We start from the raw sequence: 15,959 nt of genomic DNA on the forward strand, positions 1-15,959 counted from the left end.
AAATGAAATATTATTAAATGAAAATGTAAATAAAGCTGCATGAATAAAAATGTAATCCTTACTTAAGATTTTCCTTATACCATATGTAAACATGGTGGCATTTTTTTCATACGTTTGAAAGATCAATTTTATTGAAGTCTGAAAGAGATTTATCAAAACTATCTTTCCTTTTCCTACTTCTGTAGGCCAAAATTTGGATGAAACATTCTAAAATTTCTCAAAACATTTCATTTACATTTGTAAGCCAAGGACCAAGGCCATTTATTATAATTATCCCTGAAAATACCATATATATATATATAAAAGAAAATATGATTTCTGTTAAATGTTGGTCTCATTCAAGTAACGGAAGCTTAAAATGGGTTTAAACTTTGAAGAGTTATCATTATGGTGACACAATAGATAATGGAGCCTATGCTAACCTCCAAATAGTAAAGGACAAACTTCCTTTAAAAAAATTTATGAATAATCTCATCATAGAATAGAAGATTTAATTATGGAAAACGACTTCGTTTTTTAAAAAAGTATTCCTCTCATCGTTGCTAATGCTATTTCGGGAAACAACTTGAAAAAGAAAGAGTGGTTATTATTTGCAAGTCATCTCTTTATGGTTGACCCATAACATGAGAAAATTTGGGGCCTGAGATCACCTGACTAAATGTTTAAATCGTGTGTGTGTGTGCAATTAGTGAACACAGGAAACAAGCCAGCTCGTTGCACCTCCCTTAAGATCTGATTGCACTTGCTCATTTCAATAGCTGGGTACACTTTGAGTTAGTTAACCCTGACTTATCACGCTCTCAGAGAAGCTGGGTGCCTAAAAAGTCAATATTATTTTCACCCAAAACAAAGAGGAAGAGTTTCGTTTTTCAAATCTTACTAAAAATATTACTGTGTTTGAAGGGTAAGGAAAGATTCGGGCTTAGAGTAAACCCCTCAAATGATTTATGCATATCATGTAATTATCTGTAATAACTTTGCCCATTGGTTGATATTCCTGGACAGGGAACAGAACAAAAAAAAATCACTTTTATTTCATAACCATTATAAAAATAAAATAAATATCAACTGATAATTTACCTTCATCACCGCGAGGTTGTTGGGGAAACATGTAGTTAGTCAATACTCTCTGTTTTGTTTCTGGATGGGCTTCAGTTTGTAAAGGGATAAGGGCTTTGGACTGGAGAAAAAGAACACATGAATTTGATTAATAAAGACTGCAAATCCAAAAGAATATTTATTTTATATAAGACAATAGTCAATAGCCTGGCTTCACCGAGCTGAATGACAGCTAAAAGATAAGAGAAGAAAATAGAGATGGGATAAGAAAGTATACCTAATATAAAATAGGACTATTGTTGAAGAACATTTTCAAATTCTGAGGTTTTCATAATGAGGTTTTCTTCTTTCCTTTTATACTCTTTTGCAAAACTTACCAACACCTATTCATCTTCACTGAGCAATGTCAGTGAAGTAAGTTTAATACTGTAGAGACCAATATGTTATAAATTGCTCAACTAACTTTTTGGAATAGTTCTATATGCCTTTTCATTTTCATGGAGTATTGCCCTAGAAAGACAAATGGAATTTGCTATCAAATTCACGCTGTACAAGAGCATCTACGAATGTAATAGGCTAAAACACAAGCATTTGTTTTTAGGAAATAGTTATGTAACCAAAGACAAGGCCTGCATATAAGTAAACAACTATACTTTTATTTGATATATCACAATATATTTGCATATGGTCACATTTCATTCTTTATTATTAATTTGATTTCAGAAATGCTATCATTTGAAAAGGATTTTAGAACTCGGTTATTATATGCCAGAAATATATTGAAAATGGTTGTTATTCAATGTTCTAAAAAATTTGCTTATTTCATGACATTTATTAACAGGAGTGAAGCACAAAGGGGATTTGGGACACCAGCTTGTCTTATGGAACTGAGTCATGAAACCACTGTTCTAAATAAAAGTTAAATGATGCAGTCACTGTTCTGTCCATTTCCCCACAAGGAGAATCAATGATGATATTGGGAGATGTTTTTCACAATGCATGCCTATAGAATAGAGTATTCCATTAGCATAGTTCAAAATGATTCCATAAATGATTTACTTATAATGATATATTGAAAAAGACATAGTTCATTGATAAGATTTCAATTTGAATGACAATCTAATTTTTACTCAGTAGATGGAAGCAAGTGCTATAATTACTGTAGGAACACAAATATTACTTTGACATTTACATTTTACATTTGGGAGAGGATTGTAAAATTTTTTCACAAAAGTAGTCAAATGCCTAGAAGTATGAACAATTCACTCATCGGTACTGCAGCATTTATGCTCAAGAAATAATAATGAGCTAAATTCAAGACAGATTATTTTGGTCTGGCTATTCATATTTTTGGGTAAGGGTTTCAAAATTTTAGAATTATAAGAAAAAAGTGAGAAAGGACTAATATACTATGTCAAAAATATCCATTACCAGCATTGTTGATAACAAATCAGCTGTCTTGAACTGTTACATGTTATTTTCTAGCTAATAAAGTATTCATAAGCACTCAGTTATTGATTCTATTATAATCTATTTTCATGGGCATTTTTAATAATAGCAATAGAATTTCACATTAAGTACAATACTAATTGCCAAAAGAGATCTACGAGTTCTTTGAATAAAAGTTCTTAATTATAGTTAAAAACACGGGGGAGAAAGAAACACGGAGGATATCAATTCCCTCTTTTTAGAATTGTGGTAATGACATCTTGTTCTTTACCTTCAGAGACATAATTAAGGTAAGACCTCTAAGGACATATATGTACCATCTAGAGCTAAAAAGTTATGAAAACTAACTATTTGGGTATTAAATCTCTGAGAATGTAGAGTAGATGTTAAAGTCTGTAAGGAGGACTGGAACTGTAATATATAATGCAATGAAAGACATTTAAATTGCTAACTTATGATGACTAATTTCATATAGGAAAGTTGGGTACTACTATTATAAATAACTAAAAATGTGGAAGTGGTTTTCGAATTGGGTAATGGGTAGAGACTGGAACTTTACTGGAAAAGCCTAGGTTGCCCTGAGATATTGTTGGTAGAAAAATGAATGTTAAACATGTTTCCAGCGAGGCTAAAGAAGGAAATGATGAGTGTGTTATTGGAAGCCAGAGGAAAGGTGATTCTTATTATAATGTGGCAGAGTACTTGGTGAAATTGTGTTCTGTGTTGGATGGAAGGTAAAACTTGTAAGGAACAAACTTGGATATTTAGCTGAGGATATTTCCAGTCTAAGTGTGTCATGGCAGTCTGGTTTCTCCTTGCTGTTTATAGTAAAATGAGAGAGGAAAGGATAAACTGAGAACTAATTGTTAAATACAAAGGAACCAACAATTGATGATTTGGAAAACTCCCAGCCTATCCAGATAGCAGGCTCTGAGATCAGAACCAAAAGTCACTTTATCAAGGTCCTCCCTGGGCTTCTGGGAAGTGAGTCCTCAGAGCTGGAAGAGGTCCTTGAGAGGGTTTAGCTGAACCACCTTTTGCCAAGGAGAAGAGCTGAATGACTCATAGATCCAGTCAGCTATTTCAGAAGAAGTCAGAATTGGAAATGCAGTATCGGAAGATCCGTTTGTTCAAGGTTTGAACCCCTTGAACTACATGTGAATCTAAAAAGCTTCTGAGAATTCTGTATGATTAGAGGCAGTGCTAGCCTGGCCTGAGAGGTGAAGAGATGGAGTGAAGTAAGGGCAAAATGACTTCAAGGGCAGAACTTTGAAGCAGAGGCCTGGAGACTGAGAGATCTTTTTGGGCCAAGAGAGAGGAGATTCTTCCCATGGCTTTGGACAGGGTGGGTTTTCCACCATGGTACTTGGAGGGGACATGTGTTCCTGGAGAGTTTGGCACCCCTTTAGTGCTTGAGGGGTTGGGGCCTAGGCTCCAGTGTTCAGAAAAAACATGGCTGCTGCCCAAATACTTGGAAAAGGTAGGGCTGCTGCTCCAGCAGACCCAGAGGACAACTCATCAATCCATGGATAACTCTTAGATGATGAAATTTAATGAAAATTGCCCTGCTGGGTTTTAGATTTGCTTGTGACCTGTGACCCATTTTCCTTACTAGTCCTTCTTCTGGGATGGGAATGTCTGTCCAATACCTGTCCCATCATTGTACTTTGTTTTCTAGGTTCCACAGGTCCACAGAGGAAGAAAAATTTTGCCCCAGGATGGACCATACCTATAATTAATTGTGATGAGTCTTGGGACTTGATGACAGTTGTCACTGAAACTTCTCAAGGATATTTGAAAATTGGGAAAAGGCGAATGCAATTTATATGTGGGAAGATGTCTTTTTGGGGTCCAGTGAGTGGGTTGTGGGAGATTGGATTACGTGCTATCAAAAGGCTTTTTGTTAACTTTCATCTGGGTCCCTGTGGTTTGAACTCAGTTTTAAATAAGATCTTTGGGATGTCATTAGTGAAGTTGTGGCCAACCAAAGCAGGATGGGCTTTAATCTGTATGCTGGAGGTCTTATAAAAAGGAACAGAAAGCCAGAAGTCAGCGGAAACAGGAAGAGCAGCTACAAAGAGAGAGATTGTCTTACAGGGGAGTCAGAGAGATACAAGTCAAGGAACCCCAAGGATTACAGCAAGTGGGTACCAAAGCTCTAATGATGGGGGGGCGGGGAACACAAACTTGCTGATGGCTTGATTTTGTATTTCTAGCCTTCCAAATGGTAAACCAACAAATTCCTGTTACTAAGCCAATCTATTATTTGGTATTTGTCATAGCAGCTTGGCAAATTAAGACATGCCAAATTAAGACTTTTTTTTCACATGGTCAGGCACTGGCAACTGAAACCGGGTCTCTGGCATGGTAGGTGAGAACTCTGCCACTGAGCCACCGTGGCCCTAAGACATGGCTTTTAAAAATTTTTTCTCTTCCAGGAGATAAAGAATAAAGTATTTTGTAATAATAGTCAATACAGATGAGTAATTCAAAGATTTAATAATAGTTCATCTTAATAAACAAATTAAAAGAAAATCTTAAAAGTTCTTACCTGATTGTCAGAAAGCCACAAAGCTGCAAGCTCTTTAAGTTTGGTAAAAGAGAATGGTAAATTCTTCAACCTGCAAAAAAAAAACAAACAAAAAAATCTAATAGCATGGGTGAAGGTGGATTAAGTTCACTCTTAAGAATTATTTTAGGGTAGGCCACGGTAGCTCAGCAGGCAAGAATGCCTGCCATGCCAGAGGACCTGGGTTCGATTCCCGGTGCCTGCCCATGTAAAAAAAAAATTATTTTAAGTATTCTAACGTGCTGATTTCAGTCTTCCTCTCAAGTGGTTTCTTTTAAAAATAAGAATCTCTCCTTTATAACCCTTCACACGCTTCCCGTTTCACCTAGGGTAAAGTCCAACATTGTTTACTTTACCTGTAACTAAAAGGCCTGACCCCTAAGAACCCCTCCAGGTGTTTCTTCTGCTACTCTTTCTCTGACTCAGTCCTGTCAGCCCCACTGTCCTTCTATGAGCCAACAAACAGGCCAAACGAAGCTCTTTTCTCTGTCTGGGGTACTCTTTCTCCCACATTTCACATGACTAAATCCCACATTTGCTTTAGCTCTTGGCTTAAATGCCATTTTCTCAAAGAGTCTTTCTCTGACTCTCCATTTTAATTACTTTCCCTGACTAGTCTCCAAGCACCTTTTGTTTTCTTTCATGGAACATATCACAGTTCGCAATCATATATTTATTTTTGTGATTCCCTGGTTAAGGTTTAATATCCCCCACAAAACCGTAAGCTCTCTGAGGGCAAGGGACTGTATCTGTCTTACTTAACTTCCAGTGGAGTTCACAGCCCCCAATGTTATGCTGATCTCCAGAAAGTGTGTCTGTCTGTTCAGCCTTCATATATTGTATAGTAGATAATCAAACAGGGAATCTTGAAACATAGCATTTTTGAACTGTGTGAAGTTTGGCATCAGCTTTGGTATTCAGTTGAAATCATTTATTTCACTTTGGCTTCAGCCTTTGGAAGGCAAAATAGCCAAATGCTTACTTGAACTTGTGCATTTTCAATAAATACTGATCACATGGGTTCCCATGACAACTGTTCAGTAATGCAAATAAGACAAGCTATTGAGCTTAATTGTTCATTTTCTGCAGGTTCACTACTCAATGCAAACAAACATTCTAGATAAAACTTTGAATGAAAATTTCCTTAAGTTTCTAATAAGCTGAAATTTTACCAGTGAAATGAGGAATATGTGTATTTTCATACTGAAAGTAAAAAGGCTACAATGATTAATAATAATTGTCAATAATTAATTTTATATGCAAAATCAGTTAAGCACTTTCAAATAATTTAATAAATATGAAAAAAGATTGACAGCCAGTACAAATATTAACAGAATGTGCATTAGTTAGATAACTTAAGGAAGAATATAATAATCTTTTTGAGATAATAAATATTTATAAATCATAAATAATAATACAATGAAGAATAGCAGATCAAGTTCTATCATAATTCTATTTCTGTATAATTATCTGTTATATCAGCATTCATAATATTAAATAAAATTATCCATAAAAATTGTTTCTAATATTTAATTATTTAATTTTATTTTAGCCAGAAATTATTAAGTAAGGTCTTATTGGGAAATTTTCCACACCAGTTGTGGATAAATTAAAAGCAGACTGTCAACTCTACTACATCAAATGTTTGCAAAGAGAGAACTCTTCAAAGTCATGTGCAATGATATCCATTATAAATCACCATCAATCCAGAGATAAGAATGAGGTAACCCCATTTTTCCTTTCTCTTATATAGTGATTTCCACTGAAAGTGAGTCTTTATTTAGCATCACAAATATGCTATAAATTGACCATAGGAGCAATCTTCAGCTGACAATGTAGGGATATCATTGCTCTTGAATTATAATGCCAAACTTAAAAAATTATATTATATATATAATAATTTAATTAATATAATTTAAAATATTTAAATTATATTTAAATATGAAATAACAATGATCATCATTGTTTGGATAAAATTTCATGCTTAATCTTTTATCTAGCAATTCATTCTCTGGTGGTAATGTTTAACTTTGGCCTCAGTTTTGACTGAATATTGATTTTAACCTCATGCTAAGATTCCTTAATTCTTTAATTTAAAAATATTAATTTCATCCCATACTACATTCTAGGCACAACGTTAGGAGATAAATTAAGCTTATATTTCTGGCCTGATTAAGTATTTTAAACTCCTGACACTATTAGTTCTTCAATGTCTTACTAATGTTTTTTGCCCTAGCACCTTAGCAGGGTGTCTGGGCTATGGAAAAATACTCAAGTATGCTATATTGAATAAATAACTCCTAAGTATTGATAATCCTACCAACTATGGATCATTTGTAAATTTTAAAAACACATTTTCTACATCATCATGCAGCTTATTAATGAAAAAAAAGTTGATCAGACCAAGAATTTAGGAGAGACTTCTACAGCTCATCATGAAAACCTTCTCTCCTGGTTGATAATAATGCAGCGTGCTCAGTTCCACTTGGGACTGTAGTTGAGTCTGTGAGCAGTCCACCTTCTTATGGTAGCTTCATGGCCATATTTTTTAATCTCATTCACAAGAATATAATTAGAGATTAGAATTAGAAAGTCAGGCACAATATTCAATATATTTCCCTCATTTTCCAGTCTGGTAACCCAATCAAAAGAGGAAATGAGGTTCGTTTGACATGATTTACTCTTGAACAAAATTGTGATGCTTCGTTGTCACCCTAATTTGCTATCAGTTCCCAAACCATTTGATAAAATGTCTTAGTCTCTTCCATGAGAATATGATTGCACTAGCAACTGAATAGTTTTTGAGATTCATATTATTTTTTTCTTAAACACACAAATCAGAACACTCAACTTTAGCCTGAAACTTTCAAAATCTGAGCGTTCTTCATGATTCCATAAAAGTTTATCTGTGACAGTTTCATTTGCCAGGTCTCTCAATTCCTCATACTATCATTTATCTGACATTTATTAAAAAACATTGAGTTCATACATTCTGTACTGTAATCAATTTATCAATTTAGCAGTTATCTCAAGTGAATGTTTATTTTTATTCTTCCCTGTTTGAGGATAATTGGCTTTTACAAAGAAGTTGGAAACAAAGATGAATCGCAGATTTTAACTTTGTGATGGATGTTTGTTTTAAGATCCATCAAGGAAACACCTTCTTCCCAAGATTTGTTCTTTCTGTGTTCTTCCTGCTCTGAACAAGAATATATAAGCCTTTTGTTTGTCCTTAGCATAATATGCAAAACTTGTGACTTTTGCCTATTAGCTTAATGCCAAAACCAGAACTCTGATGGAGTCGAAAAAATACACATGGCTAATTAACTTGCTGGAGACAGAAATGAATCCCTGAAAACAAATGCATATACATACATGCATACATACAAGCATATGCACATACAATTTTATTAATACATTTTGTAACTTTTATTACTATTATTTTCCATGTCTTCATATTATGCTTCCTGGGTGTTTTGGTATATAAATAATTCCTAATATACAGAAATATTTTAATAATTTTTAAATAAGCAAAATAATAAAATTTTGGAATATTTGGTTTAAAAAGTCATTTAACTTCTATGATTTTCTAAATGAAATATGGATATTTGCATTTTATATGCTTCATAAGACATGAAAGGTATTTTCAAAGTTATTGACAAAAAACAATTTTCTGTTAGCAAACACTCAGTAAGTGATTGAGAAATGTTACAAAAGTACCTGTTGTCACTCAGATTTAAGACTCTTAATTTCTGCATCTGCCCAATCTCTTCAGGAAGAAATTCCAGTTTATTGGAGCGTAGAGACATAACAGTGACATTTTTACAGCTTCCAATCTATGGATAACAAAAGAAATAGATAAAGACTCATGTTCTAATGTTATTTTTGTGTAATAATTTAAAAAGATTGAACTCAGATTCCCTCGTCACGTTGAAGACTCTTAATATGTGAATTTCTAAATTTTTATACTCTCTCTTAAAATGTGCATAGATTATATTTATTTCACACTTTTTTCTTAAAGTTAGGTAGGGGAACTTCTACTGAGATGTAAAAATTAACAGAGCCCTTTGCTGAATCCCAAATTTAAAATAATATGAAATATGACATCTTAAAAAGCATATTTACATTAACAAGATACTTAGTTCAGAAATATAAATGTAATTACTCCAAAATTCTATTTATAACTGTTCTTGAAAGCAAAACACATAAATTAGATGATTTAAAATTATATTCTTTCACATTGGATTATTTTAAAGTATCTTATTGCTTTTCTTTTTTTTTTTACATGGGCAGGCACCAGGAATCGAACGCGGGTCCTCTGGCATGGCAGGCGAGCATTCTTGCCTGCTGAGCCACCGTGGCCCGCCCTTATTGCTTTTCTTTGATGTGTGCTTAAGTCAAATGCATTTTCTGGTCAACTATAAGCACTTACCACTTGTCATTGAAAATAAAAAGGATTACCAAATATATAGAGAGACATAATTTCTGTATACATTTACAGCTCAACTCATGGGTCTTCATTATTGGTGTGCCTGGTAAGACTTAATCCCAAAACAGATTCATTAACAGTGAATTAGTAGAAATAAGTTTATTCCTCACTTCTCTGGGTAATTCTGGAAGGAAATTCTCATCGACGGCTAATGTTCGAAGGCTATGAAGGTAGCCGATTGTAGAAGGTAGCGACTCCAGTTCATTACAGCTGCAGTCAAATTCTTCTAACAGAGATAAACTGAAAAGTGGAATATGTTAGTTAGACATTTTAAAAGGTTAGCTGGCAAAATAAGATTCCAAAAAGCCATGTCCTAATTCACCAAGCTTATTCATCTAGTGGCTACATATTACATGAGTTAGCTTATTTTAATAATTCAGTCCAGTGGTTCAATATCACCAAACAAATGGTTCAGTTTAGGAAAAGTAAACACAGCTTCTATTTTCTCTCTCTAAATTCATCGGTCATTTAACTGAGCCATTGAAAATGACAGAGGGTTTTGTTTGTTTTTATACAACTTAAGTTGTCCTTTATAGCCAGATGCGGAATGTACGTCCCTGAAGTGAGTATATGTATCCGGGATTAGTAGGTAGAAGGGTATAGAGGGCAGGTCCTATCAGGGAGAAAACAACAAAAAAACCCACAGATCAAATGTTAGGTACTTTACTAAGCATTTTAGAGATGAGGATCACTCAAGGATCATGGCCCTCTAATAGCTTCAGCTGTTAGTTTCATTTTGATGAAGCAGAGCCTTCAGTTTTGATGTAGTAGCTCCTAGGTGAGTGCTGTTTAAGTGAAAATTTTTCCAGTTCCATGGACAAGTCATATAACTTCTCTCTAAACCTCAATGTTTTTGAATTTGCAATGAGAATTCAAATAATTCCTGCCTCATGCATTTGCTCTCTGTATTTCATGAAATACCGTATGTAAAGTATTTCACAGAACCTAGCACAAAATATGTGCTCAGCAAACATTATCTCTATTATTAGCAAATCCTGATAAATCTGGTTCTAAATCCTTTGGGACCCCACATGGACACGTTGCTCAAGTGGCAGGTGAGAAGGGCTGTGTGACTCTGCATGTTTGTGTGCATGGGTGGGGCTCAGGAATCAATGTGTGAAGGAAAGCTGTAACGGAGCTTCTTTGTTCATTTTAAAAATAACTTACACTGTATTTTACACCCCAAACACATTTAATAAAATTTTTGGAATTAAATAAAGTAAGTTTCTATCAATGGTTTGGGGTTGTGTATTTGGTAAGTTGTCATAAGAGTACCAAGGGCTTTTTTTTTTTTTTTCCTTTTTTGCATGGGCAGACACTGGGAAACCAAGCGCTTTTTTTAAAATTAAAAATCTCAGTTGCTGTGTGCTGAGAAATTGGAAGTGAAAGGGGATTCTTAAACAATTTAAGAATATAATTAGGGTTTCTCATTTTTACTTTCTTAAAAAAAAACAAACACGTTTTGAGGGTTCGTCTTGGGCCAAAATAAAGCAGTCTTCATTTTGTACAATTCAATTTCAGTTACCATGGTTTCATTATATAACACCAGCCCCTCAACAACAGGGTTCACATTTCAATTACGACAGCATATTATTTACTACAAGTAATTGCAGAAAGTATGAGCTTCTCTGTTAACTCTTCAGTCCCCAAATCATGATGTAAGTAACAGATGCACACCATGACCAGTGACAGGTCACGTCACCTTTCTAAGTCTGTGGGTGATGGGTCAAAGCACATCTGCCACTCAGCTCACACATGAACAGCAAAGCATGTAGTAGTGTTACCTCATTGTCTACTAGCAAATACTGAAGGCAAAATAATTTAACCTTTAAAGCAACGCTACTGTTGGATAATGCTCTAGGTCACTCTGATTTTCTTATGGAGTTGAGCAAAAATGTGAAAATTTGCTTTTATACCACTAAGAACTACTTCATTAATCCAGCCAATGGCCCAGAGATTTTTCAATGTTAAAGCAAATTATTTTAAGACAGACTTATAAACAGGGTGTTAACACTTTAACTGGAGATCATTTCATTTCTTTAGCTGAGTTTTGGGAGAAATATGACGTAAAGCAAAAATGAGAACATTCGTGCAACATGACAAGAAGTAACAGCAAGCAATATGCGTGTGATACAGCAGAAACTTTTAGCACACTGTGCAAACAACTTTGCAGGATTTGAATTAAAAATAAGTGGAGTTAGAAAAGAAATAGCTGACCATGAGAATGTTGACACTGCCTCTAGTCAAGACTCAGGATATGCTGCCAAAAGAATTGAGTGCGGGCAAACTTATCAACACAAATGGGAAAAGTGGATGTCATGAAAAGGATGATGTCTCAGAGGAAGTGATGCTGGCAATAAACCTCACATTAAATAGCTCAGAGGTATTTCATGCCATTGAAAGTGCAAAGGATACAATTTTGGAAGCTGATCCAAACTTAGAAAAGGAGTAGGACAATTCACCAAGGCAAAGAAAAGATCTTATTCCATATTGTAAGTTACAGGATGAAAAGAAGGTAAGTACTGCTCAAACTATTCTTTTTTTTTTTCACATGGGCAGGCACTGGGAATCGAACCTGGGTCCTCAGGCATGGCAGGCAAGTATTCTTACCTGCTGAGCCACCGTGGCCCGCCCTCAAACTATTCTTGATAAATGCTCTGCAGGGATATAAAAAACACTAATTCTCATTGTTTCTAATGTTTAAATAAATATTAATTTTACTGTTTTTTTTCCATTTCCCTATACATTTATAGCCAACAGTATATAAGTTTTTAATGTTTTTTGTTTTTTTTGCATGGGCAGGCATCAGGAACTGAACCCAGGTCTCCAGCATGGCAGGCGAGAATTCTGCCTGCTGAGCCACCATCGCACCACCCTTAATGCTTTTTTTTTTTTTTAATGTTTTGACAACAATTTTTGAAGGTCATGGAACCGTCATAATTTTTCCCGTTGATCATTAAGACTGTTTTGCACAGCTTCTGCTTGCACAGTCACTTTTATGGTCTCATACTACTGTACAAAGTGAGCACTGTATTACAAAGTTTTTCAACACAATGGACTATATTGAAAGAATAATTTATTGAAGAAACTATTTTATATCTCTGGGTTACAGAGAAGAGCTGGTAGCAATGAAACACACATTCCTCAATGATTTCTGGAATTCCAGAGATTCAAACTTGTAACCTACAATTTTAGTTGACTTTATTGTTGACTATCTTGTTAGATTAATGACTCCATTAATCAGGATCTGTATGAAATCTGTATATTGTCTCAAATTTTAACTAGCATTTGTAATAACTAAGCCAAAAGATGGACCGAAATTTACCGTTCTTTGGAAGTTATATCTGCCCAATGATACACACTAAAAATAAAGACAAGTTGCAAAGGAAGTTTAAAGCAGTACAGAGCAGTGCTTCCCTGACATCAGCATGCATACAATTCACCTGGGGAACTTGCTAAACTGTAGATACCAATTCAGGGGTTTGGGGCGAACCCACATTCTATATTTGCAACAAGCTCCTAGAAGATGCAGGGCTAGAGGCCACACTTTGAATTGCAAGTCTTTAAAGTCCTTGCTAATTTTTCAAGAGTAATATTTAAACATCAAACAATAGACATGTAAAACCCATATAAATATCCCTTCATATGCTTGGTATGGCTTTGCCCGAGGTTATTTATCAATGTAAGTGATGCTACTGGGGGTAGTATTGCTTGAAATAAAAAAAATAAATAAATAACAGTATCAATCTCATTTTCTAAAAATATTCTCTACTTTACACCTTTCTATAATTCAGTTTGGCTTTCCTGAATTATTCTTTTTTGGAAAGATGTTACTGTGCCATTAACCTCAACTACTTAGGCTAATAGGGAAGAGAGACTGTGAATATATTACATAGATGATTTATATCTTCCCTTTAACATCATTTATGACCATTAAATACCATTAAATTTTATATTAATGTACATGCTAATAAGAATAAAAATAAATGCCTTTGGGCTTTACCTTAATTCACTTTTAACTCTAACAGAAGTAATGCAATCCAATGGAAAATAGTCACAAGCTTGGATTCCATTTCTATAATGGCCACTTAATAATTGAGCGGTCTCATCAATGCATAATCCTGTTTTCTTACCATAAAGTAAGCTGATGATACCTAACATATAGAGTTTTAATGAGAATTAAATGAGAGTATGTATGCCACGTCCCTAGTATAGTTATGGCCCTTCAAATAGATGTCAGTGATTAAAATAACCTGTTATGATGTGAAGGCAAACTAGCCTAAAAAAAGAAAATTGTAAACAATCTGTTTCTGAAACATGTAAAAATGATCATTTGATATTCTCTTATAAAAATGTGTGTGTTGTGTAATTAAAACTGCCTGCTTGTGGGCAAAGTGTAAAATCACCAGCAATTGATTGGTGAGATTTGTAAGTGGGGCATATTTCACATGGCTGTGAAGATTTGTTATCATATTAGCAGAGATTTAATAGAAAGGGATATAATAAAGAGAGATATGAAATTTGTTTGGTATAGGCAAGCAATTTAAATTGCTACTGCCTAAATATGAGTGTGGCCACAGTCTTGATTAAGAAGCCAAGTTAGGGATTCAAATCTGGACTCTAAACTTACTGATGCCTAGACCCTAGTTGAGTTACTTAATTACACTTTACCTCAGTTTCAACATCGGGAGAAAGGTAGTGATAATAGCATTTCATCATATGTGATAAGAAATAAACACATGTAGAGACATAAAGCACAGAATGAGCACTGAGTGAACACGATGTAACTTTAGCCATTATCCTCATTTTCAGAGATCATAAGATCAGTTTCATTTGATTTTGAATAGGAATCAGGTTTTAGATTCATCTTCAATTTTTTCATTAACTTTAGGTAAGTTATTTTGGCTGCTTCTATACTATGACAAGAGATTTAAAAATTTAGTGAGATGAATTCTTTCCTTAGTATTTACTAGAGGGAACCCATTCAGTCATTGCATTAAATCCCACAACCTAAACAAAATTTAGTTAATCTTCTTGTGGTGAAGCATCTGTTTGAAATACAGTAAATCATTTAGAGATTTCATCAAGGAAACACCATGTTTCATCGATGAAACATTTTAAGCACAGCTACCATTATTACACAGACAATATACTTTTCCTTTGCTTCAATTTTTCCATCTTTCCAAAGTAATTAGCAACCATCGTTTTCTTTTGTATTCTTTAGGAAGTTAACTAGACTGATTGAAAAGAAATTTTGCAAAAAAATTAATTTTTATATCAGGAGAAGAGTATCTCTCAAATGCAAAAAATAATGTGGAAAATTTTTTTTTAAGGAAACAGATTTGCAACATATATGTAGAAAATAGCTTTACTCATTGCCAAAGATTACCCAAGAATATGATTCTATATGTTTCAAGTTAGGATGTGGAAAGATTTCTTAACTAAATAAAATATAAAAATATTTCATGAAAGATGCATTAGATTAGTATGGCGAGTATAACTTGGGCACAACCCAAAAAATGGCCACAATTTTAAAATGCTGGTGCAGGGAGAGGAGGGGGAAGTAGATAGTGGAGGATGGCTCGAGAAACTTCCTTTAGCTGAAAACCTTACATAATCATCAATTAAATTCATGTTATCATTTTTACTTTTCTCAATAGCATTTATTTTTGTGAGGATACCTCTGTCACTTTCTGAAATACATTTTTTTTTTCTTTTGTGTTTTTGATTTTTCTCTCTCCAGATCCTTTGACTTGGCAACCAAATACTATGATTCTAAACAGTTATTCCTGAGCACTCTGCCAAAAAAAGCATGGAAACAATTTCAAATACATTTTTTTCATAAGAGTAGATTTTATAAATTTAAAATATGCATCATTATCACATTTTAAAACATGCATAAAACACTTTTCTTTTTAAGAACTGAATGTTTTATTCATGTAACTAATCCTCACAAGAAAATGATCATAAACTATGATCAATAAATACATATCTTTTTGCTTATTGCCATTAACATATTTCATTAATATAATTATTATAATGGTGAAACAGGTGAAACCTGTTTTTATTTATTATAACACTAAATCTCACAGCTACCTCTGAAATGTATTATTTTTTTACTTCCACTTTAAAAATTGATGAGAAAACTGAGTCTCTGAGATGTGAGAAATGACTTGTCCAAAGTCAATTAGCTAATGGGTGGAGAAGTCAGGATTGAAATCCAAGATTTGCTCCAGGCCTGCAAACATTTCCCTGGACCATACTGCCCCAGGCAGATTAAAAACGTTTTAAGACATGCTCCTAGCCCTCAAGAAGCCTATATTTTAGGTGGGGAGACATCAAAAAATAATTGAAAAGTTAAACGATGATACAAAAGATAAATAATAGACTAAT

The 15,959-nt window shown here is 34.0% G+C and overlaps 1 protein-coding gene across 2 annotated transcripts in view; it reads right to left on the bottom strand.

The window, feature by feature from the left end:
• The window catches only part of LRRC7 (leucine rich repeat containing 7), a 600,349-nt gene that overhangs the window by 100,949 nt on the left and 483,441 nt on the right, over positions 1-15,959 (bottom strand). For both annotated transcript variants that reach the window (XM_077120640.1, XM_077120639.1), the window contains 4 exons: positions 9,677-9,806; positions 8,798-8,913; positions 5,060-5,129; positions 1,081-1,180 (listed from right to left, as the gene is read on the bottom strand). In XM_077120640.1, coding sequence (XP_076976755.1) covers positions 1,081-1,180; positions 5,060-5,129; positions 8,798-8,913; positions 9,677-9,806 — 416 coding nt within the window. The remainder of the gene's footprint in view (positions 1-1,080; positions 1,181-5,059; positions 5,130-8,797; positions 8,914-9,676; positions 9,807-15,959) is intronic.

This window comes from Tamandua tetradactyla, chromosome 11 (genome assembly GCF_023851605.1).
Source record: "Tamandua tetradactyla isolate mTamTet1 chromosome 11, mTamTet1.pri, whole genome shotgun sequence".
NCBI classification, from domain to species: domain Eukaryota; kingdom Metazoa; phylum Chordata; class Mammalia; order Pilosa; family Myrmecophagidae; genus Tamandua; species Tamandua tetradactyla.